The sequence below is a fragment of the Sinohyriopsis cumingii genome, chromosome 2, assembly GCF_028554795.1.
Source record: "Sinohyriopsis cumingii isolate HCF-2022 chromosome 2, ASM2855479v2, whole genome shotgun sequence".
In the NCBI taxonomy this organism is placed as follows: domain Eukaryota; kingdom Metazoa; phylum Mollusca; class Bivalvia; order Unionida; family Unionidae; genus Sinohyriopsis; species Sinohyriopsis cumingii.
Window position 1 is genome coordinate 153149951 of NC_142962.1, and position 21802 is coordinate 153171752.

At 35.0% G+C, this 21802-nt stretch overlaps 1 protein-coding gene across 3 annotated transcripts in view; it reads left to right on the top strand.

Annotated features, from left to right (window-relative positions):
• LOC149806125 (calcium uptake protein 1, mitochondrial-like) overlaps positions 1-21802 on the top strand; it is a 71690-nt gene that overhangs the window by 23660 nt on the left and 26228 nt on the right. For 2 of the 3 annotated variants that reach the window (XM_089951012.1, XM_089951013.1), the window contains exons 6-7: positions 2249-2269; positions 20112-20220. In XM_089951012.1, the coding sequence (XP_089807138.1) occupies positions 2249-2269; positions 20112-20220 (130 nt within the window). The remainder of the gene's footprint in view (positions 1-2248; positions 2270-20111; positions 20221-21802) is intronic. The other variant, XM_089951014.1, reaches the window with a different exon arrangement.

The window sequence follows — 21802 nt, forward strand, 5'->3', positions numbered from 1 at the left end:
GAGCCACGTAGGACAATGGACCCCTCCGCCCAGTTTTCCTACAGTGTTTCATTCCTAGACATTAACACAGCTACTAGTATTTGATAAATTAAGGTCAATACTGTAATCTGGTAATTAAATATTAGCTTTTACATGTGTTTGTTCTTTTTTTTATTTTAACCTTTTGAAACAAGAATTATAAATCATTATATATTGTTTCAATGCACACGTTTGATAAGGTATCTGATAGCTGTAATTTTACACTCACTGCCTTAAATCGATATGTGAGATAAGTAAGGATAGAGAGAAAATAGAGAAAAAGCATAAGGTATTCAAACAATGGTAATACTGAAAATGAAAGAAAAAGTAATACAAAATAACAATATATGAAAATTAAATTTAATACTTGTTCAGATCGATCCTTCATTCGAGTACAGCTGTTGTTAAAGCATTTATATCCTTCTGAAAGGATATTTCATTTTATCCATGCATTTTTAATCCATATGAACAACAGTCCTGTAAAATATTATAATTGTTTCTTGAAACACTATTATTAATGAAACACTATGTATATATACTAATTACAGCAGAGTATTAAAGCTCACACTTCACAGATTTTTGGACAAAGCCACGGTATTAACATCGTGTCAATCAAGTCTCAAGGTACTCACAAATGCTTCTCATGTAAATAATCCCTAAATTGCTGAACTTAACAAGTCCAGCTTTCTCAAGACCAATGATAATTAGGTCCGATCTTTCACTTGTTGTCACGTGAGCTGCAATTATCCATTCAGCATGAATTGACTTGATTAATGAGGTAATGGTATCCATTATCTGTTTAGCATACCACTCATGGATGTGTGACTTTAATTCTTCTTGAATAACTGATTGGCCTAGTGTTGTTGGCTGCGACGGCTTCCTTTGATATTCAGCATTCAAATGAAATCAGGGAGAAAGTGATTAGTTGTGACAGGTGTTTTATTTGTGCTCATAGAGATGAAAGTATTGTTTTATTGTTGTTGGCTGCATCGGCTTTGACTGATGTTATTCACTTGGTCGAAAACACGGTGTAAGAATTGAACTTGACAGGTCTTTGATTTGTGCTCATACAAGTGGTAGTATTGCTTTAAACATTAAAGTGACTGCTGTTTGCATTGGCATAGTTTTATTCTTTTGTATTCTTTAGTTTGTGTATTTGTAGAGGTTAAACCTTGAAATTGAATACATATTAATATGCAAACTTTGAGAGCAAAACCACAAATTTAAGTACCCACTTAAATGCCTTTTTTTTAACAAAACCACGAAAATTGAGCCCAATGAAAATAAATGATACTTCAGTAATGTGTACTTGATCACTGGGAGAATTCTCACTCAAATGACATGTACTTGATCACTGGGAGAATTCTCACTCAACTTGTACTTGATCACTGGGAGAATTCTCACTCAAATAACATGTACTTGATCACAGGGAGAATTCTCACTCAAATAACGTACTTGATCACAGGGAGAATTCTCATTCAAATAACATGTACTTGATCAGGGAGAATTCTCACTCAAATAACATGTACTTGATCAGGGAGAATTCTCACTCAACATGTACTTGATCACAGGGAGAATTCTCACTGGATTAGTATTGGTCACTAAGGTGTTTGATTCTTTTAAGAAATTATTAAATCACGATTAATGACTTGATGATTCATGGTCAGCATGGAAATGTAGGTTTGTGTTTTGCAGTTTTTACAAGATATGTTATACAATTTTTAATAAAGAGTGTGAGTTCCAAACAGGGAAGATTTTTAAAAAAAATTCTTATCTAGAGCTCTGATACTGAATGCCATGTGATTGATTAAATGATATAAATGTACAAGCACACTTTCAGGATATTCATTATTTAGGGGGTAGAAATTCAAGAAATTCTAGCCCCTCTTTGCATGGGGTTGTACCCATTTTGCACATATATCCTAATTGTGCCTCGAATGACCAAGTGGTCTGAAGCATTCACCATTACAGCTCACTGCCCTCTCACGTCTGTCTTCATGGTTATGAGTCTCAGGCTCAGCCAATGTCTATATGTGAGAAACCTTGCTCAGTTTTATAATTTTCAGGGATGCAAACAGCTGTATTACAGATGAATAAATAAATGATATCAAGATAAATAAATCATATTTTAGCTTTGTGTGACTTATTTGCTTCAATGTATTGTTACATGTATACATGTAGCTGTTTAACCATTAGATATTAGATGCCTAACCTTTTGTGAATCTCACAGAACGACAGCCTGCATTCACTGGTGAGTTTTTATGTGCTTGCAGTTTTGTTATTTTTTTTCTTCCCACTTTTATGATCGATTGTTTGCATATGCAGTTTAACATGAATCATTAATTCAGTAAAAGAAAGTACCAGTTAATATATATATCTGGTTTAATTGTTAATTTATTCTTGTTTTTGTCATACTTATATGAAGCTATCAAGGAAAGGTTTTAGCCTCAGCCGATTCAAGATATATGAGGCAATAAAAGTGTATGATCAACAGGTTCAGTATCATGGTCACCTAAATTCAAAAATTCTTCTTTATTGTTAGGATTTCTCGGTCTGTGTATTGAGTGTTTGTTTATTGTTAGGAATTCTTGGTCTGTGTATTGAGTGCTTGTTTATTGATAAGAATTCTGGGTCTGTGTATTGAGTGCTTGTTTATTGTTTGAAATTCAAGGTCTTCGTATCAAGTGCTTGTTTATTGTTGGAAGTTCAGGTCTTTGTCTTGAGTGCTTGTTTCTTGATAGGAAATCTAGGTCTGTGTTTCAGGTGCTTGTTTATTGATAGGAAGTTTAGGTCTGTGTATTGAGTGCTAATTGACTTTGTGCAGATGATTGATTGATTAATTGATGTTTAATGGCACATTAGCACATGAGTGACTGTTAATGACAAGGTAATGGGAGTAAGGTATTATGCACAACAATGTAGTTGATCTGGGCTGTTCTTGGCAGGATTCAAACCCCAGACTGCGAGTCTGTCACCAAAATCAATCAGCCACCACAACTCCATTTTATAATACAATCTCAATCAGCATAATGAGGCCATGCCATTTTGGTCAATTTGACAGTAACCTGCTTTATTTAACGTCAGATCAGTAATATGAGGGACTGAATTTTGTTGCTGAAAATTGGTCAAGTTCCAAAATACAAATGGGCAAGTTTAACCAAGTTCCATTCTCAGTGCTGGAAAATTTAACTTTTAAGTCACTGGTCCATGACAAGGAGGACCCAAAATTGCCCAGGTCCACATTAGTCAGGACTGATGCAACAGCAAAACCTGACATGCAGATACTTACTACAGTGCATTACCATAGACTGCTCCAGCCTCAGATGCAGGAGGTTGCAGGTTCGAACCCTGGCCGAGTCATACCAAAGATTTATAAAAATGGTACTAGCAGCTGCCTCACTTGGTGTTTAACATTAGGAGGTTATAGCTAGGACAGGTTGGCCTGGTGCCAGGATAATGTGACTGGGTGGGCATATATGCCAACCATTATGCTTTTGGCTTAATCATTATGCTTTTTTTCACTAAATTATGCCTTACACATAAATGTATTCGGATTACACATTTTCAGTATATCCTTCTCATCCAAAAATTAATGCTCTGTTTTATAATTTTTATCAACATCCTATTAATCTTTCAGACAGTATTCTAGTAAAGACAGCTTCTACATAACTATGACATAAGAGTACGCTTGCCCGTAGACTTGTGTGCACTTTCCTAACAGTATTATGTTATATTTAGAGCAGCTGCCCTATGTCCAAGAAATATGCTGGTTTCTACTTTCAAACTTTTGACTTCGGTTTCTATTTATAGCAGCTGTGTGGCTTAGTTTGGAGAGAAACAGACTGGTTTTCTAACTTTTAATCTTTCCTTGCAGATTCTTTGTTTTAATTCAGATCTGGTACAGAACCAGTCAGTAGGTATTTGGCACTAAAAATATTCTAGTCAGTGCGTGTATTAGAGCAAAAATGTTTTTCAAATAATTTCACAGATGGATTAGAAAAAGATGAAAAACCGATTCAAAGATGAATACATAATTTACACAATACAGAGTTCCATTTTAGGGCAGCTTCACGCCCCTTGCAGGCTGTGTGGAAAGGATTGTAATACTGGTCATGGTGGTAAAACAAAGAAACCTTGAATTAGCTCATTTTATTAACTCCAATACTAAGGTAACTTCTTTTTTAAAGCAGAACTAAATTGTGGACACGAATTTTATAAATGCAGAGGCGTTATTTACTGAGTTCTTAATAGAATTTAAACTACCCCAGCAGTAGAAGACTATGTTGGTTTGCTCAAATGGTAGTTTCCTGATTCCAAAATTGCAGAAAATATGCATGTGCAAGAACAAAATCATCTAATATTGTTAGGTGTTTAGTAGAAAATACTTCACTTAAAATTGCAGAAGCGATGAAAATTTGGCCGTTTAGTATTGCAACAGACGGGAGTAGTCATTATGACAAAAAGTAGTACCCAGTCTGTGTAAGAGACTTTGACAACAAAAAGGGCAAAGTCAGAGTGCTCTTCTTTCATTACCAGAATTAACAGTAAATTCCACTGGAGAAAACATTTTTTTATTTGCTTGATAATGCTTTGAATAAACATAAGTTGGCAGAACTGTGTGGGGTGTTGTGTATATTTGATTTAATTTTCATTATATGTCAAAATAATGTAATTTTGTTTTCTATTAATTTGATATTTTTCAGAAAATTCTGTTTGACCTGACACTTTTCATGATACCTAATAATAGAAGCACTGTTTCTATTTTGACTTAGTTCCTGAGTTTGATTCAGAAATCACTGAGACAAGTAAACAACTTTCTATGTTTATTTTATTCTTGGAGTAAAATGATTGGAAAAACCAAGGTCATACAGTGAGTATGTGACGTTAGATTGTTAACAGCCCTATTTTGCAATTCTGGGTTTTCCAAAATTGCACAGTAGTTAGATTTATTAGTGGTGTTTAGAGAGATATTTTTCTGTTTGGGCTTTTATCTTGGACACTGGAAAAGTGTTTGTTTGTGACCAGTTTGGAGTTATATTTTAATTTTTATTTAAATTATTTGGATTCTAAAAGATTAATTCTTTTTCCTGGAAATATTTGAGCACTCATACAGAATTCTTGGACAAAGACATTTCACTAAATTTTATTCGGAAATTCAAACACTGGAATATTGTTTGTAAATGAACAAAGAACTGTAGACACAATGACACCATACAATCAACAAAGAACTGCACCATACAATCAACAAAGAACTGTAGACTCAGTGGCACCATACAAGCTCAAGTATACATCATTGCCTTCCATTTTGGAATTTTTGTTGGGACTCTTACTCAGATTTCATCAGAACATTTCATTACTAGGAGTTCTAAAATTTGATTCATGGATTATTCTTGGATTATTTTTGGGTTTGATTCTTAAAACCATAAGTTCTTTTTTCTCTTCATTTTTACACGAGTTTTTCCAGAGTAATAAATTATTTGTTAAATTTTTCAAAGCTTGTTGTTTTCACTCTTCCTTTTGTTACTGTTTATTAGAGCCTAAACATTTAACATAAGAGGGGTTTTCAGCTGATACTGCATCAGTGATGACTGGAATTCATAAAGGAATTGCATTCTATATTTTGACAAAGTCTCCATCATTGTACGTATCAGGTTGTCTCTGTCATATGATGCACCATGCTGCAGGAAAGGCTGCTGATAAAATTAGAAGAACTGAAGTATCAGGTTGGCATTCTACCTGACAATATACTTCATGCGGACAGAGTTGATTTTTTTCACCTTATTTCCCAGCTAACAGACCCAATAACAGGAAGATATAAATTTCCTCTTCTTTGTCAGGTTATGAAAGGAATATTGGTTCTTTGCCATTCTAATGCTGACTGTGAGAGATTGTTCAGCATTGTTAACAAAAATAAAACTTAATTCACACCCAAGCTCTGTAACCCAGCACGTACTGCTCTCCTGGTATGCTAAACATTCATAGTCTCAGCTGGTACAAAGTGTTTTGAAATGCAGTATGAAAGTCTGTTGCTTTTCAAAGCTCAAAGTATTATATATGAAAACTTGAAGCAGTAATTGATGTTACAAGTCCAGAGGGATAAATAAATCATTTTGTACATATGCTTATTGAATTTTTATCATGTTATATGTTGATTACTATTTTTCTGCTCAGATTACTCTTTTTGTCCACTTGGATTACACTTTTTCGTCATCAGATGATGGCATGTATGGGTGGGACATAATGCTACATGTGTGCAGCAAGATGCCTCAGTGCTAGACATCACTATACAACTATCACACTGCAGACATCCTAGCGATATGACTGAAAAATTGTTACAGCTACGTTACAACCCAAATCACACACACACGCTCACATGCATAACCATAAGTGAAAGACTGGAAAAATCACAAAACTAATGCAAACTCAAATTACAGAAAACTTCATTGCTTATTAAATCGTAGAAATAGTTTACTAACCATAACATTTTTAAAAAATTTTAAATCACATGATCATGCCTTATGTTGATGGATCCTCTTTGAATCTCAGTGCTGCATTTAACTAAAACTTCAAGTCTAAATGCTCTTTAAAAAAAAAGATATCAAGCACCCAAATAGAAAAGAACACATTTGCCACTCAAAGCTCTTTCAGTAAAACAGATGGGGAAACACCCATAAAGTCAATCTGTATGCAGTCATTTGCCCCATAAGTAACAGTTCACTTAACAGAGGGTCAAACTTTCCTCTGACCTTTCCCACCCATTAGATATATTTACATTTCTTTTGTCAAAATATCTAAAATGGAATGGGGAAGGTCAGAGAACACTCACACCACTGGATAGATGGCAACACATCTTGTGGCGGACAAATTCCCTGTGGTTGATTCTTGCCTTCATCCATATTTAAACAAACTCATTGCATCAAGAACATATCAGATACTATTGATGCTTAGTTTATGTTTTATTAAAGAAGAACAAGATTAGACTTGTTATCAATGTATTGTGTGCTAAATTTGCAGATTTCCTGTCATATTTTACATCACCAGTCTTTGTCAATCAGCTTCAACTGGCATCAGTGCACTTTTACAACTGACTGCTCTGGTGGCCTAGTGGTTAGAGCATCCGCCTCAGACAGAGGTTGAGGGTTCGAACCCAAGTCAAGTCATACCAAAGACTTATAAAAAATGGTACTAACAGCCGCCTCGCTATTTGCTCAGTTTTATGACGTTAGTGTTAGGACTAGTTGGCCTGGTGTCAGGATAATGTGACTGGGTGGGACATCATGCTACTTGTTTACAGTTTGATGCAGCAGTACTGGGCATCACTATAAACTGCCACACTGCAGACATCGTAGTGATTGACTAAAACATTGTTAAAGCGATGTTAAAAATCCAAATCACACACACACACTCTTTTCAGATGTTGTAAGGATTATTATGGATTAAAAAGCAAATTTTCTGCAATTTGTGGAAATAAATAGGAAGTATTAAGTGTCCAATGGCCTAGTCCGCAGCTAAATAAAATTAAGTCTGGGACTTTAGATCACCATACTTTTCAGGCCAACCACTCTGGTGGCCTAGTAGTTAGAGCATCCACCTCAGATGCGGGAGGTCGTGGGTTCGATCCCCGGCTGAGCCATACCAAAGACTTACAAATGGTTTTAACAGCTGCCTCACTTGGCGCTCAGCATTAAGAGGTTAGTGTTAGGACTGGTCGGCCTGGTGTCAGGATAATGTGACGGTGGGGACATCATGCTACGTGTCTGTGGCATGATGCCCCAGTGCTAGACATCACTATAAACTGCCACACTGCAGACATTGTAGTGATATGACTGAAAAATTGTTGAAGCTACGTTAAAAATCCAAGTCACACACACACACACACTTTTCAGGCCCTTGTAAAATAGTGGAACTTCATGTCCATCTGATAATTATTGATGATATCCATATTTCAGTGGCAGATTCGGCCTGTTTTGCCTCATTACACAAATTCAGTATGAAATATTTTTTCCGGAACAAAGTGGATCTACAAGAAACAAGGATTGGTCTTATTACATTTCTTGTTCTTGTGGATCTTGAAACATTCAGTGAGACTTTTATACAAATTTTACCACAGATAGGGTTCAAAACCCCATCTATTTGATTTGGAGATATCTATTATTTATAAAATACTCTAAGTCACTAGGGCATTGATTTTTACACAGTGCAGAAATTGCAGTTTTGGTACACTTATTGTGAACACATGTATTGCAAACATTGTTTCATTTTCTACCATTTGATTGTCCCTTTCATGGTCTTCTTACTCTTCCTTTGGACCGCTCCAGTGGGCTAGGGAATAGAGCATCTACCTCGGATGTGGGAGGTCATGGGTTCGAGCCCCAGCTGAGTCATATCAAAGACTTACAAAAATGGTACTAACAGCTGCCTTGCTTGGTGTTCAGCATTAAGAGGTTAGTGTTAGGACTGGTTGGCCTGGTGTCAGGATAATGCGACCAGGTGGGACATCATGCTACATGTCTGTGGCATGATGCCACAGTGCTAGACATCACTAAAAACTGCCACACTGCAGAAATTGTAGTGATATGACTGAAAAAAGTGATGTTAAATATCCAAATCACACACACACACACACTCTTTGCTCTTTTAATGATGACTGGTTTGTTGTTTTATGGCACAAGTTGATTATTTTGTGCCAAGATAGTTGGAGTAATGTGCCTAGCCCAAGGACATACCATGAATTGTCTTTGTATTTATTTATGGGATAGAAAGGGTCAGAAGTTTGTTTTTATGTATACACTGGATGGAAGTTGTTGTGAAGTTTTGATGCAGTTATAAACTGGATGAAGGGACTATTGTCTCTGTTTGGGAAACATAACCATATGATCCATTCAAATTAAGCCTGAAAAACATCATACACATATAACCTGCAGAAATCACTTTCCCTATGTTTATTGCCATTAGGAAAAAAATTATGTCCCAACAATTATGATTCTAATTTTTATGCATGCACAGCATTTTATGGTAGAGAATTTTCCTAAAAAATATAAGAACCTTCTTTCTTTTCCATGGTATTTGTTCCACATGATATCTGTAGTATTGTCTAAAAATGCCAGCTAATTCCAGTGTCAATGAAAACTTTCCCTACCACATTTGTATGTCTCAAACAATCAAACTCCATTTAGTATAACATCTCTTAATTAATCCCTGATTTCATCAGACAACCACCCACAGTGCCCCCCCAGTGTGATAGGTAATGGAACAAATTACTTTGTTTTCATCCATCCATATGTCAGTCAGTCCACATTTTTCATGAATCCACTTTAGCAGATGAGCACATTAAATTATTGGACTTGAACTTTTAAATTCTCTATCATCGTCATGAGTAAAGAACGTGATTTGATTTTTTAGGCCATTTCAACACTTTTCAGTTTTTTTAAAATACACATTTTTGAACTGTTGTCACCTTTTTAAAACAATATCTGTGTAAGCACCATTTAATAAAAATAATGTACAGTAAACAAATGCAATGAGGTTTACATAGTTGTATTCATCACTGAATAACAAGATTTAATGTTGAAGCCATTATAGTAATTTTTCATTTTTTTTTCTACAGTTTTAAACCATGTTAAACTTGAACTTTTTTGGTCTGCATTTGGACCATTTATGATTTACAGACACTAATTTGGTTTCATAGTACAGTGAAGTTTTTAATCAATGGACACCTGTTCATAATGAACAGAATGGAGTCAGACCTCAGACTGGTATGGACAGGTTTTGCTGTTATAATTTATATATTGTTTTAGCAAAAATGTATTTTTTAAAAATACATTATTCAAGATTGCCCAGTTTATTGGTTTATTTCTGCATAAAATAATTCCATTGTGCTGAGAGCACTATACAGAAGATATATTGTAACAGTCATCCATGGAGACATGTCTGGGATACATTTATTAACTTACCTCTTTGCATTTTAATGAAAGAGATAATGATTAAATCATCCTTTTCAGCATCTTTGCCAGCAAAGGTTCTGACATATTAACCTTGGCAGGTCGATCAGATATTTCAGTGCTTTGGGTCTGTGAATTTCCTTAGATGTAGCACTCAAGATACCACATCTAATAAAAATAAAATTGTTAAAATCTGAACCCTTTTCTTAATTGATCAAGACAAGGAGAGCACATAAATGGAAAGGGCTCATGAATAAGCAATTTTTCACTGTTGGTCTGGGTTTTCACAAATACATTCTTTTCCTCAAATACACCTTTAATGGCTTCTCTCTGGTACGTAGTTATTCTTTTGATGTTAATTTTATAAAGTATCCTTATGGAGTCAATTGCCTCCGCCATTTTCAGCTGACAATGCACTGCTGTTATGTGTTCTTGGTTAGTTATCATACTAAGGGAGGCAACTGATGAAATCCAGTTGATGTCACTAGGACAAAGCTCTGAAATATCTGATCGATCCACCAAGGTGTAGATAGGTTAACATATTGGAACATTGGCTAGTGAATATGCTTTTTCATTTAGGCTTATCTCTCATCTGTTGCATGAATTCATCTATTTTTCTATAATTACTTGATTCTTTCACATGTTACAGTCAGTTTTCTTAAACTTTGTTGTAAATTTAACATTTAGCTATTTTTTGGGGTCAGTTGTATTAATCACGATGTGTTTATTCTTTAACACTCAAAGGCTGAAAGCTTTATAACTGTGCAATCAGAAATTGAGATGGTGACTCCCATCTGTATATTGTACAATTTAGTAAATATAAACATCGGTTATTAAAGCCACTTTTGACAACTTGGGGAGAGAGTGATCACAATTGAAGTACAAAGGCAGCTAGATCAGGGAAAGAATTATCACAATTGATAGATGGGCCAGTTTCATAGGAATGATTTCAAATTTGAAGAAAAAAATGGCCAGTTGTGGTTGTAGTGATATAGTAGGTGGCTTTCTTTCAGCAGTTCTGCTGTAATAATTGTAACTAATTTGTATTATCTAAAGGTCTGACAGTTTCAGAAAACCTTCATAAATACCATCATGATAATAAACACCTTCATCTTGATAATAAACACCTTCATCTTGATAATAAACACCTTCTTCTTCATAATAAACACCTTCATCTTGATAATAAACACCTTCATCTTGATAATAAACACCTTCTTCTTCATAATAAACACCTTCATCTTGATAATAAACACCTTCATCTTGATAATAAACATCTCCATCATGATAATAAACACCTTCATCTTGATAATAAACATCTCCATCATGATAATAAACATTCATCTTGATAATAAACATCTCCATCATGATAATAAAAACCTTCATCTTGATAATAAACACCTTCATCTTGATAATAAACACCTTCATCATGATAATAAACATCTCCATCATGATAATAAACACCTTCATCTTGATAATAAACATCTCCATCATGATAATAAACACCTTCATCTTGATAATAAACACCTTCATCATGATAATAAACAGTTTATATATATTACAGAAGATTTGTTGAAATAAAAGAGTTGTGATATTCTATGACATTTCTAATGATATTCATCAGCATTAATTTTGTTCACTAATTTTGCATGATATTGCTGAACAAGTTATCTTTTTAAATTTATTGAATTTTGTTTCATGAAACATGATTTATTATATGCTCATTTTTTTCCGCATTAACTTTACATTGTCAGAATCGTTCAGTTTTACCCGATATTGAATCTGCGTGACAATACACATATAGCATTCATGTGCATAAAGGAACTACTTTCTATTGTAAACAAACAATGGATGCAGATGCCAGCACTTTTGATTTGTAAACAAATCATGTACACTCATGTACACTCGCATAAGAGGCGCTTTAGGTTGTGGTTGTTTAAATTTGTTTCTGAATGAACTAAAACAGATGTTTCATGGACTGCCACATATCAGCTGCTTTGGCACATTCCGCATTGATACAATGTTTTGGATTTAGGCTAGCTACAGTATACAACAGATGCCAGAAAGGGTCTGTACAAATAACATACAAGTGACAAGTCATACACTGTCTTCATTAGCTGGTGATAAGAATGGCAAAAAAAATACACTTACAGTTCTACATCCTGAATTTCCTCAAAATGTACTTTCTTAGTTCTGCAAATCCGAATTACATGAGCCATGTCATAGGTTCTCATTCTTGATTACACACTTCGAGATTGTACTGTAATTTTGATGGTAAGTGCAATTACATCCTCTTTACTGCACTCAAAATGAAATAAGCATTAAATTCCATAGCGTCTTATTGATAATTGCAATTGAAAGACTTCATATTTTTCCTACATTATGATTTCAAACATTCATTGACAGAAACAGAAACACATTTGCAGATGTCAACACACTTCTCCCTAGCTTCTTCAATTCCATGTATTTCATGTGGAATTGTCACATACAAATCCAGCCCATAATCACGAAAGTTTGTAGAATCGAAAAAAATACCAAAATCTGTTCATTCCAGATCAAATGGAAAAGTTGTTGTACTTAGAGAGAGTGACGTATGTAAGGTGAAGTAGTTTGCATTTAAAACATGCACAATGGAGAGAATGTTGGCATACCTATATGCTACAGTAATGTAATGTGGAAGATATTTCTTTGGATATTGTACTTTTGGAAATTTTACATGATTTAAGCACACTGCTAACTACAATGACTGCTCCCTTGTGTTAAAAAGTCAGCCTGAATTAGTCTAAAGTACACTATACATAGCAGCTATTAAAATAGGGAAAATTAATTTTGCCAGACTAGACAATACCAGCTTCTGAAAGTGCAATGAATGAATTACCAAATATGTAAAATGTAAAAAAAGTTATCGGCTCTTTTTTATACAATTTACCTCTGAAGTTCAGGAAGTGAAAATGACCAAGTAGAGCTGGCACTTTTTTGAAAGGTTCACATTTGAAGTAAGGCCAAGCTGTATACCCTATAACCCATAGTACACCCATCAATCATACATCAAAATGAAGGGAATTAAAGGTTCTTTTATTTATACCTAAGATATACGAGGTCTTTTTTAAATAGCCAGTATAACCAGTGAGGAAAGGCGGGGAAATTCTTTTTCTTTAAAATCTTAACCCTATGGAAAATGCGAAACTGTATAGCGCCACCTTACTTAAATGAGTCCAAAGGGTCCATTTTCTAGTTCTTTACTTAAATGAGTCCAAAAAGTCCATTTTCCAGTTCTTAACTTAAATGAGTCCAAAGGGGCCATTTTCCAGTTCTTTACTTAAATAAGTCCAAAGGGTCCATTCTCCAGTTCTTTACTTAAGGGGGCGCTCACCAGATAATATGTACTTTTGAGAGAGTGATGTATGTAAGGTGAAGTAGTTTGCATTTAAAACATGCACAATGGAGAGAATGTTGGCATACCTCTATGCAGCATTAATGTAATGTGGATGATATTTCTTTTGGATATTGTACTTTTGAAAATTTTACATGATTTAAGTACACTGCTAACTAAAATGACTGCTCCCTTGTGTTAAAAAATAAGCCTGAATTAGTCTAAAGTACACTATACATAGCAGCTATTAAAATAGGGAAAATTAATTTTGCCAGACTAGACAATACCAGCTGCTGAAAGTGCAATGAATGAATTACCAAATATATAAAATGTAAAAAAAGGTTACTGGCTCTTTTTTATACAATTTACCTCTGAAGTTCAGGAAGTGAAAATGACCAAGTAGAGCTAGCACTTTTTTGAAAGGTGCACATCTGAAGTAAGGCCAAGCTGTATACTCTATAACCCATAGTACACCCATCAATCATACACCAAAATAAAGGGAATTAAAGGTTCTTTGCATTATACCTAAGATATACAAGGTCTTTTTTAAATAACCAGTATAACCAGTGAGGAAAGCAGGGGAAATTCTTTTTCTTTAAAATCCTAAAGCTATGCAAAATACGAATCTGTAGAGCGCCACCTAAATGAGTCCAAAGGGTCCATTTTCCAGTTCTTTACTTAAATGAGTCCAAAGGGTCCATTTTCCGGTTCTTTACTTAAATGAGTCCAAAAGGTCCATTTTCCAGTTCTATATGCACGGAGGCATTAACATATTATTCATCTGATTATTTTCTGTATTTATTTGAACTTGAAAAAATAGCTCATCTACATTTCAGCAGTATTGACTGGTAGGTTGGAGTTTGTTAGAATCTGGCTTATGATTATGTCAGTAGTGATGATCTTACATTGCATTTACTAACTTGAAGTAATTCGAGTTCGTTTTCTGTATTTTTGTTACTGAATTTTTGAAGTTAGGTAAAATGATGCTCATAGTTCTCATAATTATATCCTTTCCTTCAGTGCACCAACTAACATTCATTATTTTTCAGCTCATGGTTTTCTTTAACTCTTGTTCTTGACTAGACTGTAACAACTTAATGATCTCCCTTTAATGTTATTTTTACAGTACTAATTAAACCTAGTTCTCTTTGTCTCCTTTGAATGGACGGACTGCAAAGCAAACTCCAGCCTATGAACTAATTATGTCTGTTCATCTGTCCACTGACCCAGTATGGTAGTCCTCCTGTCTGGCAGTAACACTCTTACTGTATTACCTTCAGATAGATAATTACCTTGTTACCTACAGAAACACTATTACATGCAGAGAGACACTATTACATTATTATCTACGGAGAGACACTATTGCCAACAGATAGATAATTACCTTATTACCTTCAGAAACACTATTACATGCAGAGAGACACTATTACATTATTATCTACAGAGAGATACTATTACCTACAGATAGATAATTACCTTATTACCTTCATTATTAACATTATCAGCAGATAAAACACTATTACTTGCTGATACTGTTACCTGTAGATAGACACTTAAGTGTACGTTAGATTACCTGTCCAATTTTGTACAAGTATGCAAATGACAGTAATCAAGGGTGGTGGAAAATTGAGGTTATTCTGATTGTAGCTTAAAAAGTGATGCAGATAGACACTATTATCTCCAGACAGACACTACTACCTGCAGATGTACACAATTACCTGCAGATAGACACAGTTACCTGCAGATAGATGCTGTTACCTGCAGATAGATGCAATTACTTGCAGAGTAAATTCATAATGAGAGTTCACCACTCGTACAAAACTATGCTTTTCAAACTGGCCACACATACTGCCATTTTCTTCTTTGTAATCTTATGATAAATAAAATGTACCAATGTTTGATTTACTCCTTTATCCAGCCTTAAGCAACATAGATCTGGACCCTTAACAATGAATCCCCAGTACAGTATTTTCATTAACCTAATATGTAAGTATTAAGACTGAATATATCTCACAATCTTTTGACATCAGTTTTATACAATGACATATTGTCTGCAGTGGCGTTCTCTCACACCACAACTCATATAACAAAATAACAGAAGCATCAATCATTCACATACTGACTACAGCTTGCTTTGTGGCAGCATGAAGCCCTTTCTTGCATGTGACCTCAGAAAAAAATATAAAGAGGTGCTTATTCATATTCTTGAGAAAAGTTATTGAAGGACAAAAAAGTGGATGAATTTTGTCTTAATTTAGAGTAGACATACATTTTTTATATAGCATAGCTAAAATCTGATTTCTACATGTAATTGTCAAAATTGCTTCTAAAGAGAAATTTTACCCAGGATAACCTTTGATCTTTGGAGCTTATGTCAGTTAAGTATCTATTCATGTGTTATTTGTATCCTGTAAATGATAGTGATGTTGGCACAGATTTGTGTATACATGTTGCACTCTACATGAAATCATGTGGACCTGCAGGCCTGAAAATCATTTTAAAAAAATGTATATTGAGTACTAGCTTAAGATTTTTGTATCAGCCAGTCAAGAAGAACTTTATTTTGTAACATCAGTTTTAATTTGTTAATAATAAAAACTCGTAAAAAAATAAAAGCTGAGAGTTTTATGATTTCTTCTTTAAATACGTCACCCAATCATAATATCTTAGGAGTACTACTACTACCATGCAAACCCAGCCCTCTCAGATAAAACTTTTCAGCTAAAAAGAGCTAAAAATTATCTGCCCACCTAGCTGGCAGTCAGACAGAGTGATCTCCCCTTGATATAAGGAATGGTGGCAAAACCCTTGATTATCTAGAGTGACTACTTCTGCTTGTGCCAGGAAGCATGCTCTCAACATGAGAGACCTTGCAAAAGCCAGAATCAACAGTAGTAAAGGTTTGAGGAGTTCTCACTTCACAAGGTAAGTATACTCCATCTATATTTCCAACTTGTCTCTCTTTTTATCTCAACAAAGTTCTGCCTTTACAGTTTTAGCCAGACGTTGTCATCTTTACTTAATTTTGTACCTGGGTGCTTGCATAGGCAGCCTATGCAACTTCACAACTAAGTTCAGGCTGTAGTTTCATTATGTTAACATGCACGTCCCTGAGACATATATTCTTGTACCTCTTACAAGTAGTAGGGTGAATTATTTGGGGGAAATCATCTGCTGTTGTTCAGTAATGCTGTAAGGCAGAACTTTGCATCCACTTCTATTTGTTATAAGAAACAAGAGTAGATATATCATAGATTCATTCATTCCACACTTTTGTCTTCAGATCAGGCCATGGGCAAGAAATGCATGACTAAGGATGAAGACACTATAAGGCTTCATGTCGACATGGCCTCAGTGCATCCACTTACAAAATGGCAGAAATCAGAGGCAGCTCTGGCACATATATCACCACCACAGGATTCCTTGTTGCTGGGTATACCTTTAGGCCTTGGCCCTTCAAGGCTACACTCTACAGTTCTTGATGATAAACAGTGAACAAAGCAAAACATACTTTGCTCTACCTATTCACAGACTGGTTACATGGGTCAAACGTCCGTAACCAGTCCCAATATTATGACTCAGATGATGCCCTCCCTATAAACATGGCCTATTCCTTTTGCATCCGGCCTCGGACTACTACATAGATTTTCAGGGATAAAGACCTCAGCACAATAAGTTCCCAGAAATGAATCTATTGTCAAACCTGGTGTATACAGGCAGTTATGGAGGCCAGTCTAACCAACATAATGGCCTCACTGCATTCTCTTTGTACGATGCCATGCATAGTACCTCAGCTTCCAACAGATGCAACCTCTCTTTTCTCTCAACCCTTGGTCAGTAGAAGGGACATGCATGGGAGTCAGTGTCCAGAATGGCCTGGGTTTTAAACTGAGCTGCTCAACATACCTTAGCCAATGCCATCACAGCAGCTGGCAGAACAAGATGCATTGCTCTCTGCCTCCACCTTACTAAAAGATCATCATAAGGCCAAACTATGATCACAACTGTTATCATCCTTACAGAGAGTGTGCCTTATGATCCAGTAGTAGCTGTTATATTCATGGGTTTTGCTGTCAGTCCCTTAGTCAGTTGGAGATCACTCTGCCTTACAACCACCTATACAGGCTGATAAATTTTAGCCCTTTTAGGTAAATAGTTTTATCTGGAAGGGCTGGATTTGTGAGATAATAGTACTCCTAAGGTATTATGATTGGGTAAGTATTCACAAAGAAACATATTTTACAAGAAACAATTTAGTTTCTATGCCAGATCTATTGTCACATACTGAGAATTCATTTATTTTTGGTGGATTTCAAATTTTGTTTTTTGCAGAAAAATGACTATTTCATTATTACTTCAGTTTTTACCTTCAGAGTTTTGTTCTACTGCAGAACACCAACATTAAATTCATGGATAAGGGTAGTCAGACCTGCCAACTCTTACGATTTTGCTGTAAGTCTTACGAAAATTACCCTTTATATATGGACTTAGGGCAAACTTCTAAAAACTACGGAAAAATTATGGTTGCCAAAAAATAAAGATAATTGATTCATCTGTGTTTTATTTGGATCCAGTTTTCATCTTAGAGCATGCAAAATTATTCAAGGAACCAGACTAACTTTACAGCAGCAGCCCAGACACTTTAAACTGTACCTTTTTTGTTCACGTAAAGCGTCTTCATGATCAAACTGTTGATTATAGAATTTTTAAAAATGGCATCAGAAAGCGATGCATGTTTAAGACGAAAGGGAAAATAAGTTTCTAGAAAAGTGTTAATAATCAACACAGAAGAATATAAAGGAGTATTCAGATTCTTGTGAATAAAAGCTGGAAAGGACACAATTACGTTTATTGGACATCACATGCCAATTTGAGTATGTGTTGTGGTGGGAGGTAAGATTGCCATTGTCATGTGAAATGGAAAAGAATTTCCAAGAATTATGTAAAGCTGAGAGGTAGCAACAAGCCACTGAGCTGCATAGGGTTTAGAACTAGAGTTCGTGCAACTATACTAGTGGTAAATAAAGTCTATGCATACTTTTAATTTACAAACTTTTCAGTTGAACATAATGTTTATCATCGATGCATCAAACTTTTAATTATGTTTTACAGCTTTACAATAGCTTTTATTGATATTTTGTTACACCTTACTGAAAACTGGTCAATCTTATGGAAAAAAATCAACTGATTTACTGAGACAGACTGGTCAGGGTTGGCAGGTCTGCTGGTAGGGGGCTTATTGTTTTCATGGAAGGAGTTTTATTCATTTTCTTTATATTGGTGGTTCACAGCAACCATAAAATTCAGAAAAATGGGTACCAAAAGTATAGTAAATTCACAGTATTGACCAGCAATTTATTCTACTCAGGATTTCTGGGAAATAATTTGAACTCTGGCTAGGAGATAAAACCTCCAAGCTTGAGTTTGACCTCAAGTCAACCAATCACTGTGCAACACATGCTTTACATTTGAAAAGTCACTTTTGATTTGGCTGAAACTTAAAACTTAGTCTGGAATTCAGGCTCAGATTTTTATGATTTCCAGCACATCATAAGCTGGTCGATCAGAGTCTACACTGCAGTCAGATACAAAATATACTAGATAAATAAGGTACATCATATCTCTTGTTTGGCATTATGATTAGAATGGGCAAGAAATCATGCTGTACAGATTACTTATCTTTGTATATTTGAAATATACCAGATAGGCCTACTTTTTTCCTTGAAAAATATAAATCTGTTCAGTTTGAACAATTTTCACAAACATCTATCAACTTTTTGTGTCAAAATTCAAACTGAACAGTTAAGTATATACAAAGTGTGACCCCGCTACAGCACATACATGTACCAAAAAATGGGAAGGGGGGAAGGGGGTGGGTGCAAAAATACATGCTTTGAATTCTCCACTCCAATCCCAAGATTGTATATACAAGTTTAACAGCCAGCAATGTTGTCACCCAAAAAATTACCAGATGGTATGTTTTGTCACCAATAAGGAAGACAGTTGCAATTTGCAACATTGGCAATGCCCAGTGAGATCCCTGAATAAAGTTTTTACATATTTATTTTAATACCTTTCAGAAGAAAACAATATTTTCATGTGCAAGAAAAAAGTATATATGTAAAAATTTCAGCAGCCATGTCACAATCGTCTTGTATCAGAATCTATATGCGATCTCTTCCCCCAAATGATAGTAAACTTTTTATATGTTATTTGTCATACTTTTAAGAAGAAAATTTGTTTCATGTATGAGAAAAATACATCTATATGAATTCTGGGAGCCATGCCATGATAATGTTATATCCAAATTTGTGTTATAACGGAGCGTGCTGTAGAGGTGTCACACACACACTATTTATATATATATATATATATAGAGAGAGAGAGAGAGAGAGTATGAAAGCTTTGAATTGCATCTAGAATGAACTGAATAGTACCTACCAAGGTAGATTGGAAAGATAGAGTTCAGTAAATAATTATTCGTAACTGTGTATTATTTAGCATGACTTTCAGTTCGATTAGTATTCACCAGCACTATCTCTTTGTTTTATAGAAAATATACAGTAGTGTTTTTATTAAAGTTTTGCAATTAAGCATTATTAAGTCTGGCTTTTGGCTTGATTGAGTTATTCTTTGGAGGGTATCTAGTATTGTTTATGCCATGTTGTTGTAGCCACAATGCATTTGTATTTGTTATAGAGGTGCTTTCTAGTCTTGTTCAAATGGCATCAAAATTTTCTGTGATGAAGTCTGACAAGTACTTTTTCTTTTTTTGTTGACAGCATGACAAGGTCGAGTGGGACATATCAAAGGACAGCATCTTCTACAAACTGGGAGACTGTGGCCTCATTTCTTTCTCAGATTATGTCTTCCTTCTTACTGTACTTTCAAGTAAGTATTAAATATTAAAAATACAGTGGAACCCAGTTCCAATCAATCATCAGTGAAAATATAAAGCAAAGCAACTCTGGATTAAGGATTGATTTTTGTTGTCTCTCTGTCCATCTGTCTGGCACCAACACTTTGGTTTGGTTTTGTAATTAGTTCCATGTCATCTATAACTTTGCCTGCAATTATATACCTCGTTATGGAGCTGTGTCTTATTGCATATTCAGACAAATTCAAGTCTCCCAGATGACCTATATTTCATGCTTCATTGGTTTTAAGAGTAAGTTTTGTACTTACCTCATTGTCTCAATATATGCTTTGCATTTTGGTCCAAGATCATCAACCTTGAGTTGGAGATAGAGTTTTCAGAAATCAGAAACAGACTTTTAAAGAGTAACGACAGTTTTGGTTGGTCTAAATGACATCTCAGGTGCAAGAGCTTTGCAGTTTCCAGACCTTATCACATTCACAATATTGTGGGTCAGTGGTTCTTTCTGGGGGTTTTCCCGGGTTCTTCCTGCACCATTAATACTGGCCGCCATGTATAGCCTATCATGTGCTGAAAAATGGCGTTAAACCCCACAACAACAACAACATTCACAATATTGGTTTTCTTATTTAGAATGTATTTTCTTTGAAAGCCTAAGATAGATACAGTAATGCCTGCTTGAGAGACCACCCCTTCTGCTAACAAAAGTAGTCATTCAAGACAAATGGTCTCTCAGAACTGCAAAGGACTAGTTTCTAAGGTGTTGATGTTGTCAGTGATGAATTGTAGTAATAACTTGTGGTTTTGTTCAGGTTTTGGGGAAATATGGAAAGTGTGTGTGTGTCTGTGTGTGTTTGATCAAAAGGCATAATTAACTCATCCAGAAACAGAATAAATTTATTTAATGACAAAAGTTAAAGGCTTAAAGGAGACCAGAAATCAATGGGAATATAGAATAATAATAAAAGCACTATAGAAGAAAACCTTATTCTGAAGTATTATCTGCGACCATAATGCCAATATTTAAATATTGGTATATCTTCTAGGAGATGAATTTCCATGACTTTGCATGCAAACTTTCCGTGCCTATTCAGTTACTTTCATGATGTGATGTCATAGTAGCAACTCCAGCATCCTGACTGGCAGTTGCCAGAGTAAAAGACAATGCCATTTTGCATTGCTTACAGATATAATAGCACATTAAAAAAAAAGGCTGTGGACAACATTTTTTTTCTTCTCCAAAAGATAAAGACATAAAGAAACTATGGATACATTATTACAAGCAAGTTGATTTCAGAGCAACACCATACAGCACTCTGTGCTCATTACATTTCTCAAAGGAATGTTACGAGAGGGATCCTGAAAAAATGGCAGCTCTAAGATAAGCAAATGCTAGGCCTAGACTAAAAGTTGGCACTGTTCCAGATATACTATTGGATGTTTTAAATCCTGGAAGAGTGTTAAATGTGTGAGTTACGAAAATAGGCAGAAAGCCGAGTAAGTAACCACAATATGAAACAATCAATTCACAGATCTTTTATCTCTGCCAGCAGCGCTAAAAACTCTGATAGCCCGTCAACCGGGGCCTCTCTAATT